Source organism: Mangifera indica, chromosome 3 (assembly GCF_011075055.1).
Source record: "Mangifera indica cultivar Alphonso chromosome 3, CATAS_Mindica_2.1, whole genome shotgun sequence".
Taxonomy (NCBI): domain Eukaryota; kingdom Viridiplantae; phylum Streptophyta; class Magnoliopsida; order Sapindales; family Anacardiaceae; genus Mangifera; species Mangifera indica.
In genome coordinates, this window is record NC_058139.1 from 4,683,453 (window position 1) to 4,701,610 (window position 18,158).

Genomic DNA, 18,158 nt, shown 5'->3' on the forward strand with positions numbered 1-18,158 from the left:
ATGGTTTTCGTCAAACGGAAAAGGAAGGAAACAGTTCGGGTCAAATGAACATAGCTGGCTGGACGCGTTCCGTCAATTTCAAACACGGATTTATCAATTCTGTTTACACTTGAAAAAATCAAACGCACTTTATACTTCCCATTCACCGGTTCCGTCTGCCATTTTGGACTCTAAATATGGTCTAGAGACGGAAGACTCCAGACCAAGGAGCCTAAAAAAGAATAATATATATGCCAGACTACAAAATGCACATCGCCCACATGATTTCAAACACAGGTGCGATCATTCCTAAATGTACTCACATGGCCTCACTAATATTTTTTATCTTCTATGAAAATATTACATAAAAAAAATAATTTACCACCACATATTAAAGATTTACAATAATATTTGTTATTTTATATGCTGTACCTGTACGCACATAAAGGATACCTATCCATTGTACTTATACTTTATTAAAATTATGTGTTTCAAATAAGGAAATTTTATAGGCTAATTATAAGTGATTAGAAAGTGAAAGAAAAGGATTAAGGAATACACAGTAATGCTAATGATATCTCATCAGGAAGCAGAGAAAAAGATAAAATCAAAAGGGTGGTTCCATTTTTGGAGCATATCAATGAGGACAAACAGAACTTATCAGATTAGATCAGTTTTTAAACAATATAATCATTAATTTTTACTATACAACAAAGAAAACCCTTCAATAGTTTTTTAATAAAAAGGAATTATTCTATATTGATATTCCCACTATATCTTGTGATAAGGATAAGAAGAATCAGCGTTGCAATTACTTCTTGTGCTTTCCCAGCCTAAGTTTGGCTTGGATAAACTTTAACAGAACAAATTTCTGCTTGGTTGCCAAGAAAAGTTGGAAAAAAAAATAAAACCTTTCACGAACAATTTTATGTTTTTACAGTATTATGGTGAACAATGGTTGAGATGAGAGAGTGAAATTGGAGGGATTAGAAAAAGAAATATAGACGGTTTAAAGAGGGATACTGATTCTTATGTAATGATAATTTGGGTAGACACGAATAAGGGTTTTTACGAATATAAATCATGAGTTATAAAAATAATAAAATTACATATATAAATAATATATATAATTTTGTTCAATTATAAAATTATATATATTATTTATATACATAATACTACGTGAAAATTAGAGAATGAGTAAATTCCTTGGTTGTACAAAATGCACATACATTTATCATGTCACAAGCAACATTATATTGGCAGTTAAATTACCTTTTTAGAAAGGCTAACTATATTCTTTTTTTTAATCATAAAAACTACCTAAGTAAGAAAGGTTATTCATTTATGTATTACCAAATAAATATCTAAATATTTATTTTATTACATAACTCTATTAAATAGAAAATTTAATACTAATTAAAATAAATTTTATTATTTTGTCATTTATTGCAAGCCCATAATCAATAATTAGAATATTTGATGTCATTTTTATTACATTCATATTTATCACTCTCTTGTCTCTACCATTTCTATCTTTCCTATAAAAATCACATTTCATTCATGTCTAGTGTCTACTAACTAATACGGCAGGTCCAGGAATGGCTCACCGTTTCAGCCTTTTATTCCTTTTTAAATTGGTGGGCTCGACTGTGGCATGAGCCACTTGGTCCATGGATGATCGACTTATAGGGACCAATGAGCCCAGATGGATTTTTCAAGTTCATTGTCGATAGATCCACTGAGCCTCCCTCTCGTCTTGTGTGTATGACTGTAACCTAATTAAGGCCTGGTTGTCCCAATTAATATTCATAAGGGTTTACAATTTCATTATTGTCTACTTCTACTATTTTTCTATAACAAAATTTGCAAAGAAATTCATTGATTTTGAGAAGACAAATTTATGGCAACTCTCTGGAGCTAACCAAACTTGTTTATAGGCACGCAAGAGCTGAATATTTTATAAATTGGGAGTGGCAGAGATCTTGTTTTGGGCTACCCATAAAAACGGAAAAAATACATAAAAAATTTAGATGCATGCTGATAGTGTTCCATCATAAGTATTAATTGAAGGATTGTGAGTAAAAATGTTTATTTTATTAAGAGTGAATTGTACAATTTAGAAAATTATAGTATAAATAATAATCTTATGATAAGGGAATAAACAAATTACAATCAAATAATGTAGCAACATGTAATAGACAATGGAAAGTATATGATTAACAAAGGAAAATGTAGAATTCATTTAACAATCCCTTCTTCAATCATAATGAGAGTTCACAAAATAATAATTGGAGACACAACAAACATAAATTCTTACAAGACAAACCCTTGGAAAAAATATTTACAAATGAAGAGACGATAAAAATATGTCAGAGATGAAAAGCTTTTTAGAGACTTAGATAACTAACTCACAAAAGAAGTAAAAATTAATGTCAATATATCAAATGCAACCATAAAAGACAAGATTGATGACTATGTGGAGAGCAAATTGGTTGTCATAGAAAAGAACAAAGAGGAGTGTTGAACTCATGTACATGATAACGAAACCATCGAATATCAACAACAACATAAACAAGGGCACGATACGCATACTTTACAGTGGAGCAAGATATAGCAACTTGCTTATTGGCAAACTAGCAAACAAGATCACAACTGTCGATGATAGATCACTGTATAAAAACACCACAACCCAATTAATATCAAAATAAGTTAGGGGATGAATGTTGAAGTTACGATAAAAGATTAAGTCATGAAACAAGGTGCCCTTAACATATCAAAATGCACTTGATGACATGCATGTCTCATGAGTTAGGACATATAGTCGTTGAGCAACTAGTTCATAACAAATGTAATATCAAGCCTAGTAAGAGTAAGATATTGAAAACTACCAATATTGCAATAAAGTGTAGCATACAAAAAACAATTCATCATCGGTGGATTGTGATATCTTGAAGCAGATAAAAGACATGGTATAAGGAGCACAAATGTCAATCTAAAAGCATCTTAGTAGATCTATTATATAACATTATTTGGTACAAAATGATGGGTTGTCGAAGGAGTTCTATTTTAAGGAAAAGTCGAGTGAACCCAATTTCAAGCAAGCAACGGTGGAATATAAGGTAGATACACAATTTGTAATAGTTGATAAATCAAAGCTAATCATAACAAAATCATCCACAAAAACAAGCATAATCACAATAGAAGTAAAAGTTTGATGGATGAACATGGAGGAATTAACAATGGTTCACAAATCCATGATCAAGTAGAATGGAGTGCATTTGGTGGTACCACGCATAAGGAATCTATTTTATTGAAACCCAAGGTGTTTTGATGATAAACAAAAAACAAGTAAAAGGTACTAATTTGTTCAATGCATGACTTATAGCATGATCAAAATGGAACAAAATTGAAGAACATAAAGAGACAATTACATGAAGATAAAGAAGGAACCCTAGTTTCAGAGGTAAAAAAATCATAATTTAAAATTGCATAGTACAAGAGGAAATTTGTTGCTTTGATATAATGAAGAATCGTGATTTTTTTTTTTTTTTTGTAAAGATAAACCAATATTTGAGCCAAATTATCCATTTCATATTTAGTCTGAAACTATTTTTTCAATCTAGTCCTAAATCAATAACACCAAACAAGGGAAAATCCTGAGTCAACAGATTGCACCAATTAAATTAAAAGTTTGATTTTACATTCCTCTAAGGACTTTCAAATTTATGGCCTATTTGTTGCAAGAGTGCTCACACTTTTACCACTTCAAATATTTGTGGAAACAATTTTGATTAAACTTGTATATCTCATTAAAACTGAACTTAATAATTTATACAATATTAGAAACAGAATGCGGTTAAACAACATATACTCAATATGGGAAAGCATATAATGGAATTAAGTAATTTTCATTTAACATTAATCGTTTAGAATCTGGTAAATCATAAATACGTATGGAGGCTGCAGTGCAAAGCTTAAACGAAACAAAAGTAAAGCACCTCTTTTACCCAACTTGGCCAAAGGACAATTTCCCACCCAAAATATCTTCTAGTCTCAAGATTCTGTTTCATAACTTTAAAAATCTCATTAATCTACTTATTGATAGTCAAAATTAACAGAACTTTAATCCTTTAAAATTTTATTTCTTTCTCTCCTAAACCCTAAAAACTATTTATTTCTCTCATATGTCAAGTTTAAAAAATGATATTTTTCTCCTATAATTTAGTTTTCAAACTCTGGCACCATGTCGACGACTTCTCCCTCTCGAACTTTCTCTCCTAGTGATCTCTCTCCTCATAGTTGGACATTCGATCAACATCGAATGAAACTAGAGAGATGAAGAACTTTGTTGGGAAGACGAAACTCTTCGTCTCTCCGGCTTCATCCGATGATAATCGAGCATCCAATTGAGAGAAGAGAGATCACTAGAGGAAGAGGAAACTTTGGGAGGGAAAGACCACCAGCAATAGCACCGAAGATGACCCATAGTTTAAAACCAAAATCTTAGGGGAAAAAATATCATATTTTAAAACTTGACCTAGGGGATAAAATTTTAGTTTTTAAGATTTTAGGGGGAAAAAATGATTAAATTTTAATTTATTTTTAATATTATAGATCAAATGATAATTTTGCCCTTAAAACTAAAAGATTCAACCCTTATAGATAGGTATTTGAGATTTTTATAATTAGGAGATGAAAATTTGAGATTAGAGGATACTTTGGGCGGGAAGAAGTTATTTGGCCACCCAATTTTGTTATCTTTATTTTTGCTATTATGATTACATCAATTACGGTATTCTAAAGTTCCACAGAACTTTCCTCCTGAAGTAAGGGATCTGATACCCAGAAGGCTTTACAGTTTTATACATATTATCCGATTCTTTCACACAAGAGGGGAAAAAAAAAGGACTGAAGTTTTATTCACCTGCAAACTACTAGAATTCCACAGGATCAGACAATCCAGATACACTGATCAATTAGATCGAAGTTAGTTGTGAAATGGGCTAAAAGTAGAGAAAATTAATCACACAACTACATGAAATTCTACGTATTTGTCTTCTCCATTGGGTAAAAAAGGAAAATTGATAATGAACAAGTGAGATGATAAATCCTTACCGGAAAAGCAGAGTGGTCTAAAGTGATATGACGGTGAGGGTATGAAAGTTGTCCTCGTCAGACTGTGTGGGCAATGAGCGTCTTGATTGCGTTAACCTCTGCCAAACCAACCGAATAGCTCTCTCCCATCTGCGGCCACCACGAAGAGGTGGTTGATCTGTGCCAAACGCTATCTGACCCAGTTGAAATACGAAGAGCCTACATGCATGGAGCACATCGATGTAAGTTAGACGAACTGGCTTCAAACTGAACGACAACTTCAGCACAAATGGCCATATCAAGCTCGTCAGGATTGGGTTTGCACTACTGGAGGCTGAGAGGAGGTTGAGCTTGGCTAGAGCCAACATATGCAGCCCCATCGGAGCTTCTGAGTTTGAAGATTTTGGTTTACTGGACACAACCAAATGAAATGTTGGTGAAGTCCATCGAGGGTGATTTTTGTCTGTGAAAATTGGGGAGCTTAGAAGTATTTATGTGCTTGAAGGGGAGAAGACCAATGCACCCTGAGTTTTCGGTCAAGCAAATTGCGTCCACAACTTTTGAACATTTGGAAGGCCCAAAAAAACTTGTTACTACCCAATGTATAGTAAAATCTCAGTGACCCCTTTTAACTTTTAAAAATTCAAACATTTACTTATACAATAATTTCTATTAAAATTTTTAGTTAGTGTTAAAATCAAAATCGTTATTTTAATAATATTATTAAAAAAACATAAAATTTGTTATGTTTTTTCCCTAAATTTTAAAAACTAATAATTTCACTTCTCTCTCTTAAGTTTTCAAACTTTGAAAAGTATTTTTCCCCCCTCCCCCCTAAAATCCCCAAGTTTCTTCTCTCCCTCTTCGATGACCATCCAACGAGTTCCTACTTTTTTTCTCCTGTCAGTCGATTGTTCCTCACCATCGAAATGGTTGGTCGACACAGGCAGTGCGACAAAAAGTCGTTGCACTACCATGCATTGGCTAACCACTTTGATAATGAGAAACGACTGATTGAACAGTGGAAAAACGGTGGAAGTTGTCGAATGGTCGTCATATAGGGAGGGAAGAAACTTAGAGATTTGAAGGAAAAATACTATTTTTTAAAGTTTGAAAACTTTACACATGGATAAAGTTGTTAATTTTTAAAATTTAAGGAAAAAATATAAAAATTTTATTTTTTTAATATTATTATTAAAATTATGATTTTACTTTTAATACTAATTAAAAATTTAAAAAAAATTATTTTACAAATAAGTGTTTGAGTTTTCAAAAATTAAAATAAATTATTTTGAGATTTCACTATACCTCGGATGGGAACAAATCTTTGAGCCTATTAGAAAATACTCACCTCAAGCAAAAAGTTGTTCATCAAAATTTGATTTTGAAACCATATTTTCTAAATGGAGATGAGTGAAAGGGTTAAAATCTATTAAAATTAAGAGAACCTGTATAATGGTTTAGACTTCAGAATATGAAGTACAGAGGCAAACCCCGTGTTTAAAAAGCTTATTTCTTACGTTTTGGCCATATAATTATTCTAGCGTCATTTTCTCCCAGTTTTAAAAAAATGTATTATTTTATTCGGAAATCGAAATGATTTGACAGAAACGGGCGAATGCACGTAGGCCCAAGCCAGGTGGTATTTTGTTCTTCAAAGGAAATTTTAAGCTACATATTTGAAGGAAAACGATTTATTCAAACAGTTGAATGGAGCAGGAGAAATTGAAAGCATTGGTATAAGAAATTTGTCATTTAAATGAAAGTAATTTATTTCTTAAAGGCTGTCCAAGTGGGTACATTAATCACTAATTAGTGCATTTTTCTTTTTAATTCCAGTACTAAGTGGGTGATTTACGATGGCAAAGAAGCATAAATTAGAATTTAAGTATAGTTTTATTTATTCTCAATTTTTTCATGCTAAAGCAGAAGAAGGAGGCCATTGACATGTTTGATTGCTTTGCTTTCATAGTCTCGTGGGTGTCATTGGAATATGGTGCATGATTGAGTGGTCACTTGCAGATGAAACAGGATGGTCGTATTGGGTCCCGGAGGAAACTGCCTTGAAATTTCATGATTTGTCTTTAGCAATACGGTGTCTCCAGGTTCATTGAGATAATGTGACAGGAGCAATACCTTTTTGAATATAGTTACCTCCATGTATAATTTTAATTAAAAATTAAAAATAAAATAATATTTAATTTAATAATATTATATTATTTTTTTAGTATAAAATTATACATAATTTTATTATACCTTTTTTACTTGTTTACTCAATCAGTAGCTTCTGGCCAAAATATTTTCCACCTAAAGTTTGACCAATGGATGAATTTTCATTCTTGGAGTTAAGGTTGATAAGTCTTTGTTTTTTCAAAGACCTGAGCCTGGTCCCAATTCCTGAGGGCTCTGGCCCTTCAAAGGACTGGGCCCTAGGGGCCGGGCTTTGTTCGATGTGGCCGCCATTCGCATAGATCTACCTCCACTTCTTAGTTGGTACATTAATAGCTTGGAATGTCACCAAAACAAGCAAACATTTAGACGACGCACATGCCTTTCCTTTCCAACTCTTCAATTCTGTCTTTTTCTCCACGCCGCTCTCGTCCATCTCATCAGCCTTACATTGATTAGTCCATTTCAAATTGATTCCTAAAAAGCCACAATCAATAGTTGGTTCAATTGAGGCCCAAAAAAAAAGTTGCATTTGTTAAAAGACCCATTATGAATCGTACAACTAGTGCCAGAAATGTCTTCAAGGAATTGGAGATGACATCACTGAGTTTTGTTGATAGGTTTTTGTGCTGTAGTTTGGAGTAAATGCATTTGGGATAAGGTTTCATTTGAATTTGGGTGAAACCAAAATGTCAAGTTTGAGGGAACTTCGATTAAGGCTTTGATAATTTCGTGTGTCGTTTGGGATGATTGCTTCTTTAGGAATCATATTATTTTTTTTTTTTTAATTTTTCTAATTTTTGTTTCAAAAATTTCCAAGTTTTTTCATTCTTTTTCAATTCTTTTATAAAATTTATTTTTATTTTAATAATTCAAAATTTTAAGTTTTTTCTGTTCTTTTTCCAATCCTTTCTTAAAAATCATTTTTGTTAGTTTATATTATTTTTTCATTTTCTTAATTTTCAGATTTTAATTTTTTTTTCTTTTCGAGTTTCAATTCAAAAAAATTTGTTTATAGATTATTTTTTTTCTTATTTTTTAAGTTTTTAATTAAATTTAGAACTCAATGACAAAAACACCACTTAATTAAGAGTAACGGTATCTTTTTATGATAAAAAAATGGTAAAAAGACTTACTCCCATCAAAAGTTTAGCTCATTCCCAGAAACCCATTTATGAGAGTTTTAAAATCCAAATATTTATTTATAGATCAATTTTATTAGAATTTTTTGTTAGGACAAAAGATAAAATAGTTATTTTATCTTCCATATTAAAAAATATATAATTTTATCTCATTTACTTTTTGATTTTAAAAAGTAACATTTCACTCTAGCGTCAACTTTAAAAAGTGATATTTCCCCCTTAAACCCTTAGGATTTTATTTTCTTCAACAATAACGATAGTCACCGTCTCCACCATTCTTCTTCCTTCCTCTCTCTATCATCACCAATGACATCTCAAGACAAATAAAGAAGCATTGACATGATAAAACCTGAAGATGAAGAGACTTTGTCAAATTGGCTTCAGACAATGAGAATCCATCATGTTTTCAATCGATTTGACTTCAAAAGAAAATAAATAGTACAATGAAAGCTTTCTCTGGAGCTAATTCAACGAAGAACGCAACACATATGGAGAAGTTAGCCTTTTTGTCTTCAGGCTTCATCAAACTTTGTCGCTTCAAGGATTCTTTGGTTTTTGTCTACCATCATTAGCGACGGTAATGGGAGAAGGATTTGATGACGACAATTTTTCTCGAAATCTGATCGTCGAATAATGAAAAGAAAAGAATATAAACCCTAATAAGGGGAAATACAATTTTTAAACTTTTTAGCAAAAGAAAATTTTAGGTTTTAAATTAAGAAAAAAATAAGATCTAATTTTATTTATTTTAATAATAGTGATAAAATAATTATTTTATCTTTATAACTAATAAAAAAAATTGACTCATGAATGGTGTTGGGGTTTTTAAAACCCCTCAAGTGAAATCTTGGCAACAGAGTTAACCTTGAATGGGCATAAGTCTTTTGGCCTAAAAAAAAAAACATCATTTTTTTTCTGATGAATTTTTAAAAAATATTCTCCTTAGAATATAATAACAAGAAATACAGGGGAAGTGGAAAATTTTTGGAGAAAAATCAACCTCCGGTAGTGATGGGATAATTATCACTTTAAGGCAGCCGTGGCAATGGCCAGGCTTGCTTCAGCTTAGCCTATTAGGCTTATGAGCCGAGCCAACCTATGTATTTTCAAAAACCCAAAGCTTAGCCCATATATAAATAGGTAAGACTGAACCTCAAATGGGCTTACTTATTTAAATAATTTTTTAATTTTAATTAAAAATTTTAAATATAATTTATTTTTTATTTATTAAAATCGAAAACAACACCTCAAATATTTTATTTATAATCATTTATTTGTGATGAAAAAATATTATAGTTATATAATAAAAAATATTATAAGTTTATAATATAATATAAATAAATTGATGTACATATTATATAAATTATAAATATAAATAAAATATATATACTATACTATTTATCTACTCATTTTTAATATCTAAATTTTCTAAATTCTTTTGATATTGGATCAATTTGTAATATTTTGTAATGATAATATTGAAATGAAAATAAAATTATAAATATAAAGAATTATTATTTATGAATTCAGATAATTTTTAAAAGAGAGATAATAAGAGAAAATGAGATTAATAATATAATGAAAAAATAAAATTGAGAGTAGTTGAAATTGATGAAGAGTTGGATTGATTTATGTGTAGAAAAATAAATAAATAAATTTAAAAAATATATATATTTATGACATCTACCATACAAAGTAGAAGCTAACTGCTTCTGCTTTGCCTTTTGATTTTTTTTAATTTTTAATTTTTTAAATAATAATGGTCGAGTCAGGTCAGACTGGTTTATAAGTTTAATATTAAAGTTTATGATCCACTCTAAAAAGTTTATAGGTTAGGTTTGGTATGCTACAATATCAAATTGGATTTCATCGTGTTAGGCTATAAATTTGCTCTTCTAGAGGACCAGCCCAATTGACGTTTCTTCCTGAAGGGAAATAACTTTTTTAATAGAATAACAAAGAGGAATGATATGCGGTTAGGGAGGTATCTTAATTTTTCAAAACGCTTGGGGTCTTGCAAGAATTAAACGTGCTGCGCACACAAGCCAAATTCCCCAGCTCCAATGCACACCAAACAAAACCCCTAAAACCCCCAACTCCCAACTCTTTCTCTCTTAGCATGTTCAATCTCCAGGAAAGACCGACTCACTTCACTTCCTTTGTCTTTGTGGGATTCTAATCATTCTAAGAACAAAAACATGAACGACGAAGATACCGGACCGCCGAACAAGGAACTTTACGCACTTTTGCACCTCTCACCGGAGGCTTCCGATGAAGAAATCAGAAAGGCTTATCGCCAATGGGCCCAAATTTACCACCCTGATAAATACCAAGCTCCTCATGTATGCTTTCTTTTCTATATATGCGTATATATTAATTTTTGTTATATTTAAAATTATGAACCAGTGAAATTTTGAGTTTTGCTTTGAATTTAAGTAGTTTGTGTGTGTTTGTTTATTTTGATTATAAGATATTGAGAGTTGTTTAAACATGTAAATAATGATGCTTAAACAGCATTTAATTAATTGATTTAAGTTAGAGCATGCTCAAGTGAAGTTTCGCCAATCATGATTAAATTTATTTATTTACTTTTCAAATTTCATTGTCAGATGAAAGAAATTGCTACGGAAAACTTTCAGCGAATATGTGAAGCATATGAAATATTATCCAATGAGACTAAAAGGCCAATATATGACATATATGGTATGGAAGGGCTGACTTCTGGTTTGGAACTTGGTCCGAAGCTGAATAAAGTTGAGGAGTTAAAGGAAGAGCTTGAACGGCTAAGGCGGATGAAGGAACAAGAGAAAACTTTAGCACATTTTCGGCCTTCTGGAACAATACTAGCTAACTTGTCTTTGCCACAGTTTCTAGAGGGTGATGGCATAATGAAAGGGTGCTGCTCCATTTTTTTTGGTTTCACCTGATTGATTTTTTTCCTAAATGGTTAATGTGCTAATGATTCAGACTTTTTTTGAAGTTTGGAAAAATTTCAAACCTAGATTATAGAGAATTTCTGTACATTCACACATACGTGGTGTTTTTGCTTTCCTATAAGTTGTCCAACTTCTGTACCTAATAACTGTGTTTTGTTAATAAGTGATCATTGTTGAGTTTTACAGACGTGACGGTGTTCTTCATCCTTTCATTACTTCAAAATGATTCCTTTTCTTCTAATTCTTTTTTATAACCTTCCAATTGATAATGCTTTTTTCGTTTATTTCTAAATGAAGATAATCAGTGACATTTCATGTGTTTTATGTCTCTCTAGTTATTTGTGTCTTAATGCCTAATTTATATGGGTCTTCATTGTTTATTTACCCAAATTTCAGGATGGCTATGAGTAGCGAAGTTCATTCACAATTATCAAAAAGCAATACTCTTGCATTTGGTGGGAATTTGGAAGTGAACGAAAATTCTGGTGGCGGAGCTGCTTCACTTGTCCTTAGGCATCAAATGTCTTCTGTTTCATCAATAGAATTTTTAGCTTCAGCTGGTTTACGGGCACTTATAGGATTACAGACAACACGGTAGGGCATTTGTCTTCATAAGTTGAAAATTGGGACATATACTAGGTTCACTCTATATCATTCTCTCATTTTTCAGTAACCTATCACAACACTCAACTGCAACAATGGGTATTGCAATGTCATTGAGAGATGGCTCGATCAATCTTTCTAATAACTGGACCCGCCAACTCTCTGAAACGACAAGAGGAAATGTATGCCAATGTTTGTTCTATTTGGGTTGTTTATTGTTTGTTTATTTTTTTATATTTGGTCATGCAAATATTTTTGAGCAATGAGAGCATGAAGAAAGTGGTGTATGGTTTCAATGCTTCTTGGATCTTCAAGTTTTCATGTCTATGATGTATCCAATTGTCATATTGCTGTTTTTGATGAAACAAAATTAGTAATTAATCAGTGCAACTTTGAAAATATTAAGGTTGAAATACTATGTGTTTTAATGGGATGGAGAAGTATGACATCTTTTGTCTATATTCATACCAGATTGTTTTTGTTGCTAATAATTTTTGAAGTAATTCTTGTTTCTCTTCTTCTTTCCTCCAGATTCAGCTTTTGTTAGGTCAAGAGTCGGCAATTTCTGTTGGATGGCAAAAGAAAGATGAGAGAATGTCTGCTGTTGGGGAGATTAAGGTAAGTTTATTTTTTCTATTCGTTGCCCAAAAATGGTTACACAGATGTACTTATCTCTTTTGGACTTCTTTGGAAATGTCTTTTTAATTTTTCTCCTTTATTTTCATTTTTTAATTGTCTCCCTTTTATTCATGTTATGATACTGAAGGTTGGCACAAATTCCTTTGGGGTATCAGCTCATTATACTCGTCGCTTTTCCAAAAAGTCTCATGGCCGTATAGCAGGCAGGTTTGGAAGGTATACTATCAGAATCTATGTGGACAGTATTTTGTGATGGCAGTCATACGTTATTAAAAGCAACTTTATATTTTGATCAATGAGCTGATATTTTCTATCTAGTGATCCTTTTGATGGTGTAGATAATGACTACTCACAAGTAAAGATAGAAATCTGATATAAGAAATATTATCAAAGAAGTATAGATTTTGTTAGGTATTGCATTTTGAGTTGAGTGTACCAGGGAAAATACTTTCATGGTAAATGATATGATTCTTACCACGATCTTTAGAAAATAAGTGGAATTTCCTCTTTTATAATTTAATTGTAGCTTGTTATGTTTCTACTACTTCTACTGTTTGTAAGCTTCCAAATGCCAACATAGAGAAATTGTCTGCTTCTTAGAAATCCTATAGATGTCAGTAGTTGAGGGATTCTTTTCTTTTTTTTCCCTTTGTCAAAAGAATACTTGGTAATATAGGGGACTGATCATGTATATAAATTGGTTGAAAGTAAAAATTAGCCCTGAGTTACAAGTTACAAAGTGAAATGGTCATGTGATTTTGTTAATTGGAACTCTATGAGAGCCTCTGTACAGGCAGCAGCAAGAGTTTATCTCTAATAGTTATACTTTAATTTGGATTTTCATGATGAGATGAGGTCTTCAATTAGAATGGGTCCTTGTTGTTGCTAATCTTTTGATCATATCTTTTTTTGGCAGTAGAATTTATACCGTCCTACTTTTTGTTCTGTTAAAGTTTTTTAAATAATTATGTGAAAAATTTCTTGTGCAAAAGTGAAGCAGAAATATACCAGATATTCTAGCTTGTTGAGAGTGCATGGTTTTTGTTGTGACTATTATATTGTTGCAGCACTGCTCTTGAGATGGAAGTTGGTGGTGGGAGGAAAATATCAGAATTCAGCACCATACGCATGCTGTATACAATAGGGGTTCAGGTATTTGCCTCTCTCTTTACCAAATGCAAACTGATTTTCTATTGGTATTGTTTATGGTTTTCCACTATTTTCCCATGCAGCAGAAATCCAAATTCTAGGAAATCTGATTGAACTAATGTCTAGTTTGGTCATTAAGGCCCATCATCTCCATAGAGGATTGGTGAGAACTCCACCAAATATATTGTCTAACACAGGTCCTTACTCTTGATGGGTGGCAGAGTTTATTTTTTAGAATGGTATGATAGATTTCTGATTGGTGAGGGAGCTGGAGGAGGTTTTAGGGTGTGTAATATCTGCATGTTAAAACACTGGAGTTTGAAGATGAATTTTTCAGGAGTGCTTGTATGATGCTAGTGTTTGATACAGTGCTATCTCAGGTTAAATAGTTCAATAAATTAGTTTCTTCAATGTATGTGATCATGAGCCTTTTTATAATTTCATTTCATTATTAGGTTTGGTTTTGAAACTATGGTACTGTGGCACCTTTTTTGTGGTTAATAGTTGTGTTACCATATGTATTTTTCATACTTGCAAAGAATTTGAATGTAAGATTTCCATTTTGTGGACTGATTTACTTCTTGAACTGTTATTGATATTTCTTTGTATCTAAAGATCATATCTTTTTGTTTCTTTCTGCAGGGCATCTTTTGGAAATTTGAGTTGCATCGTGGGGGTCAGAAGTTAATTATTCCTGTATGTATATTCTCATCATTATCTTGTTTCGGGCTAATGTATGGCATGCAATGTCATCTTTTTCAACTGTGTCTGTATTGGAGAGGTTACTGTGGGATCAGAGGTTTACAAACTCAAGGATTTGTGGGTATAGAAGTCAGTCAGGCCTTTTTTAGTTGCTTAGTATTGATGCATATTTGTTATTTCTAAAAATGGAAATAAATGTGGAGTAACAATAGTGAATTTGGTTTTAGTTAATATTCAAGGCAGCAATTGGAAGTGTGCCTTAGAAGTGCTGTAAATTTCATTTATACAAAACACACACATTATATCCACATAAAGTCAGGTGTTTGAGATTTATGTAAAGGTTTTGTAATTTGCTTATGGCACATGTATTATCAATGACAAGTACTGGTCAAAATTGTACTGCAAACTCAATATTTAACTTGTAAGGTATGGGAATTTGGGATGTGTGATAATTAGTTATTGATAGTTGAAGGTTTTACGTTATCTCTTTGATTCACTCAAATGTTCTTGTGAACCATAGCTTTGTAATACCATCTGCAGGGAATGTTAAGTAGTTTAATTCCTGTTATATGACTGAAGTTTTTTCCTTTTGGATTTTTTCTTTTGCTGATCTGACTGTTACGTACAGATATTGCTTTCCAGGAATTTTAGTTCCTTATTTGCAGCTGGAGCATTCATAATTCCAACATCACTCTACTTTTCACTTAAGGTTATAACATATCACACTCTTTTTGACCTTCTCTGTTGAAAAGTTTGACCATTTCATTGTTTGTTATCACTTCTTCCTTTCAAATAATTTAGTGCTTTTGCAAGTATTTCCTAAGAAATTCAGATTAATGGTAACACAAGTGGCTTTAAATGATATAGCTAGTATGAGGCAGTTACAATTTTTTCTTGGTCATTTATTTGGAAAATATTGTGCTCAGGATGTGGAAAATGTTTATAATCAAATGATATGGTGTTATTTTTCCTGCCTTTGAGGAAATATAAAAAGCATCTTTGAAGCATGTTAAAATTTTCTGCTCTTCAATTCTTTATATTTGGAAATTTATCTTGAAGATCTGCTTTTATATGCAATGCATATCATAGATATGAGTTTTCAGGTACAATTCCTCCATTATCATAAAAATTTTTGGGTTACTGTTTTCATCATTGTGGATTTGGACCCACCCATTATCTAGCCTAACCTGAAACACTTGGCTGAACTTGACCAACATCTGACAGTTCTTGGCAATTTGTTTTATGAGATTTTGTTATACTTTTATTTAAAATGACACTTCTGGTTGAAATCCAGTTCAGTTCTGAGTTTCTGTTTTTTGTGTGTGTGATGTGAAACTTAACACAATATAGTGTGCTGGACTTTTAAGTTAAAGGATTCTCACCTGTATATTTTTTTGTTGTGTGGGCTTGCAGAAGTTTGTCTTCAAACCATATTATCGTAAGAGGGAAAAGCAGAAGGCATTAGAGAATATGGAACGAACTGCTGCTCAGGTATGACAATCCATATTCCAAAGGTAGTTATGGTTTTTACACATGGTTAAGAGCCACCCTGCCTTAAGATCTGCAAATTCCGATACATTAGCATGGTTAACTCTTTTTTTATGGACTATTACATAACTGCTTATTTTGGAAGATATGGCATTTTTTTATTTTTTGGACCCCTGACTTCCCCAGCTTTTGAGAGGAGGAGATTCCCCTTGGTTGTAGAGTGTAGCATACCTTTTGTTTTTTTATTATCCTATCACAGGCTTCATGCAAACACTAAAAGCCAGAGATGCCACAATTAAATAAGGAAAGCTTTCTGATATCTGAATGGATTTTGGAATGTTGTTTCTACTTTATGAATATTTGGAAGTTCTTGGCCTTGTCTCAAAACCGGTGGGTCTCACTCAATGTGTAGGTTCGGGAGGCAAAGGCGGCAGCAGAAAAAGCTCAGCAGTTATTACAAAACGTGGCCAATAGGAAAAAGAATCGGCAAATGGAAACAGGTGGACTGGTTATTACTAAAGCAGTTTATGGTTCTCGCAAGACTTTGACAAGAGATGAATCAAGAGGATCGAATGATGAATCAGTTTCACAAGTCATTGATGTTACATTACCTCTAAATTTCCTGGTTAATGATTCTGGGCAACTCAGGGTATGTTTCATAGAAATGCTATTGCTCGAGTTTCTTTTCTCTGATATGAATCCAGTTTACATTCTTCTTCTAATAATATAGAGAAGTAGGAATACTGGGGATAAATCGGTATATGTGCTTCTTTTACTCAGTTCTGCATAATCCAAGGACTTATTTTATTTTGGCATATTGTGGGCTATAAATTTGCCATACATTTTAGGATGACACTATACGTACCCATAAGATTACTCTTTATTTACATCATTTCTAAGTACACATCATTGCAGTCTTAGAATTGATTTTTGTCATCAACTTTAAAAAATTTAGATTTTTCTTTTGGATGCATTAGCTTTCATAATATTTAATTTATTCAATGTGTTTGGTTAGCTTCATGAGGGTGTCAAGAAGTCAGGTATCATGGGCTTCTGTGATCCTTGTCCGGGAGAGGCTAAGCAATTGTATGTTGAGTACACTTACAGGGGCAATAGATACGAGGTAAATGGTTGTCCTATCTTTTAGTTGTGGAATAGAGCCATGTAGATGAGTTACTAATTTTTGAAGTACTAATTTCCAATTTGAAACAGGTGGTGGTTGATGATTATGAGGAGTTGGTTATACCCCAGGAAGTACACAGAATCTTAATGTAATCGGCTGGTTACCTGTTGCAATTTTTCATGTAATACATGCCATTTGATTTGAGGTACATAAACTTGTCACCTCTTACTACCCTTCAACTTATTAAATCATTTTTGTTTGAGGGAAAGTAAATCCAATAAAACCATTGTCTAGACTAGTCACAATTTCTTGGTGTATTCATATTGACTGTGAACGGGGAAAGGAAAAGGCCCCTAGTGTATTCCATTTATTGTTTCCTATGAGCTATTGTGCATTACTGTATTTCAGTGCCAGTAAGTTGATGCCATTTTAACGATCAGGATAGACCATGATTTTGAGTTGGGATTCTGTCTCGCCAATAACCCCTCTCCATCATCATTGTCCCCAATATCTCCTTTACCATCTTCACTTCGCAATTCATCCTCATCATATACCCAATCTCACAAATTCTCTCTATCTTTTTGGGCTTCTTTTTGTTATTAACAGCATCAACAACCTTAACATTCTTTTTCTCCACTCCTTATTTCCCCCCAACCTTCTGGTAAACTGGCAAAGCCAAGCTCTTCAAAATTTTCTAATGAAGCGTTCATTAATTTCCACCATCACATTCTCCACAATCTCCATCAAGCCCATTGAAACCGTCCCTACTTCTAAACACTACGAGCCCCTGTCCTCAAATTCAACAAAGCTGACTTGCAAACCTCCTCAATTTGCTCTGTTTTTACAACAGGTTGATACAACCCATCGTGTTTTTGACACAATTCTTATTTGAATCATGTTCAGATTAAATGTTTTCTGACCTGTAACACAAAAATACAGACTAGACCCATTTACATAAACTGCCACCTCTGATTGTGAGAATAAAAATGTAAAACTTTGTAAACATGGACATTTAAAAAGGAGTACTAAACATTTTTGCAACAATTGATTCTATATCCCATTTAGTTAGATGGCGAAAGTACGCCATCAGTCATGTATGCATATTGTCTTATGTTTAACCTGCCATCCATATTC

General features: G+C 32.4%; 1 protein-coding gene and 1 long non-coding RNA gene across 2 annotated transcripts; one reads left to right on the top strand and one right to left on the bottom strand.

The window, feature by feature from the left end:
* Positions 1-2,448: 2,448 nt before the first annotated feature.
* Positions 2,449-5,654, bottom strand: LOC123210146. The gene is made up of 2 exons (XR_006501212.1): positions 5,095-5,654; positions 2,449-2,648 (listed from the first exon to the last, which is right to left on the bottom strand). It is a non-coding gene; the product is annotated as an uncharacterized LOC123210146 (long non-coding RNA).
* Positions 5,655-10,382: 4,728 nt separating this feature from the next.
* LOC123212485 (chaperone protein dnaJ 13) lies at positions 10,383-17,426 on the top strand. The gene is made up of 13 exons (XM_044631645.1): positions 10,383-10,726; positions 10,994-11,280; positions 11,717-11,914; positions 11,991-12,105; positions 12,455-12,541; positions 12,690-12,778; positions 13,630-13,714; positions 14,354-14,407; positions 15,042-15,122; positions 15,827-15,904; positions 16,314-16,550; positions 16,917-17,024; positions 17,114-17,426. The coding sequence occupies exons 1-13, from the start codon at positions 10,583-10,585 to the stop codon at positions 17,174-17,176; spliced, it is 1,626 nt and encodes a 541-aa protein (XP_044487580.1). The 5' UTR covers positions 10,383-10,582; the 3' UTR covers positions 17,177-17,426.
* Positions 17,427-18,158: the final 732 nt, after the last annotated feature.

Excerpts from the sequence above, each read along its gene's own strand:
- LOC123212485 (XM_044631645.1), top strand. The coding sequence starts at position 10,583 with ATGAACGACGAAGATACCGGACCGCCGAACAAGGAACTTTACGCACTT. Across the intron at positions 11,281-11,716 it reads GGTGATGGCATAATGAAAGG|GATGGCTATGAGTAGCGAAG; the intron begins GTGCTGCTCCAT and ends CCCAAATTTCAG. Across the intron at positions 15,905-16,313 it reads TGGAACGAACTGCTGCTCAG|GTTCGGGAGGCAAAGGCGGC; the intron begins GTATGACAATCC and ends CTCAATGTGTAG.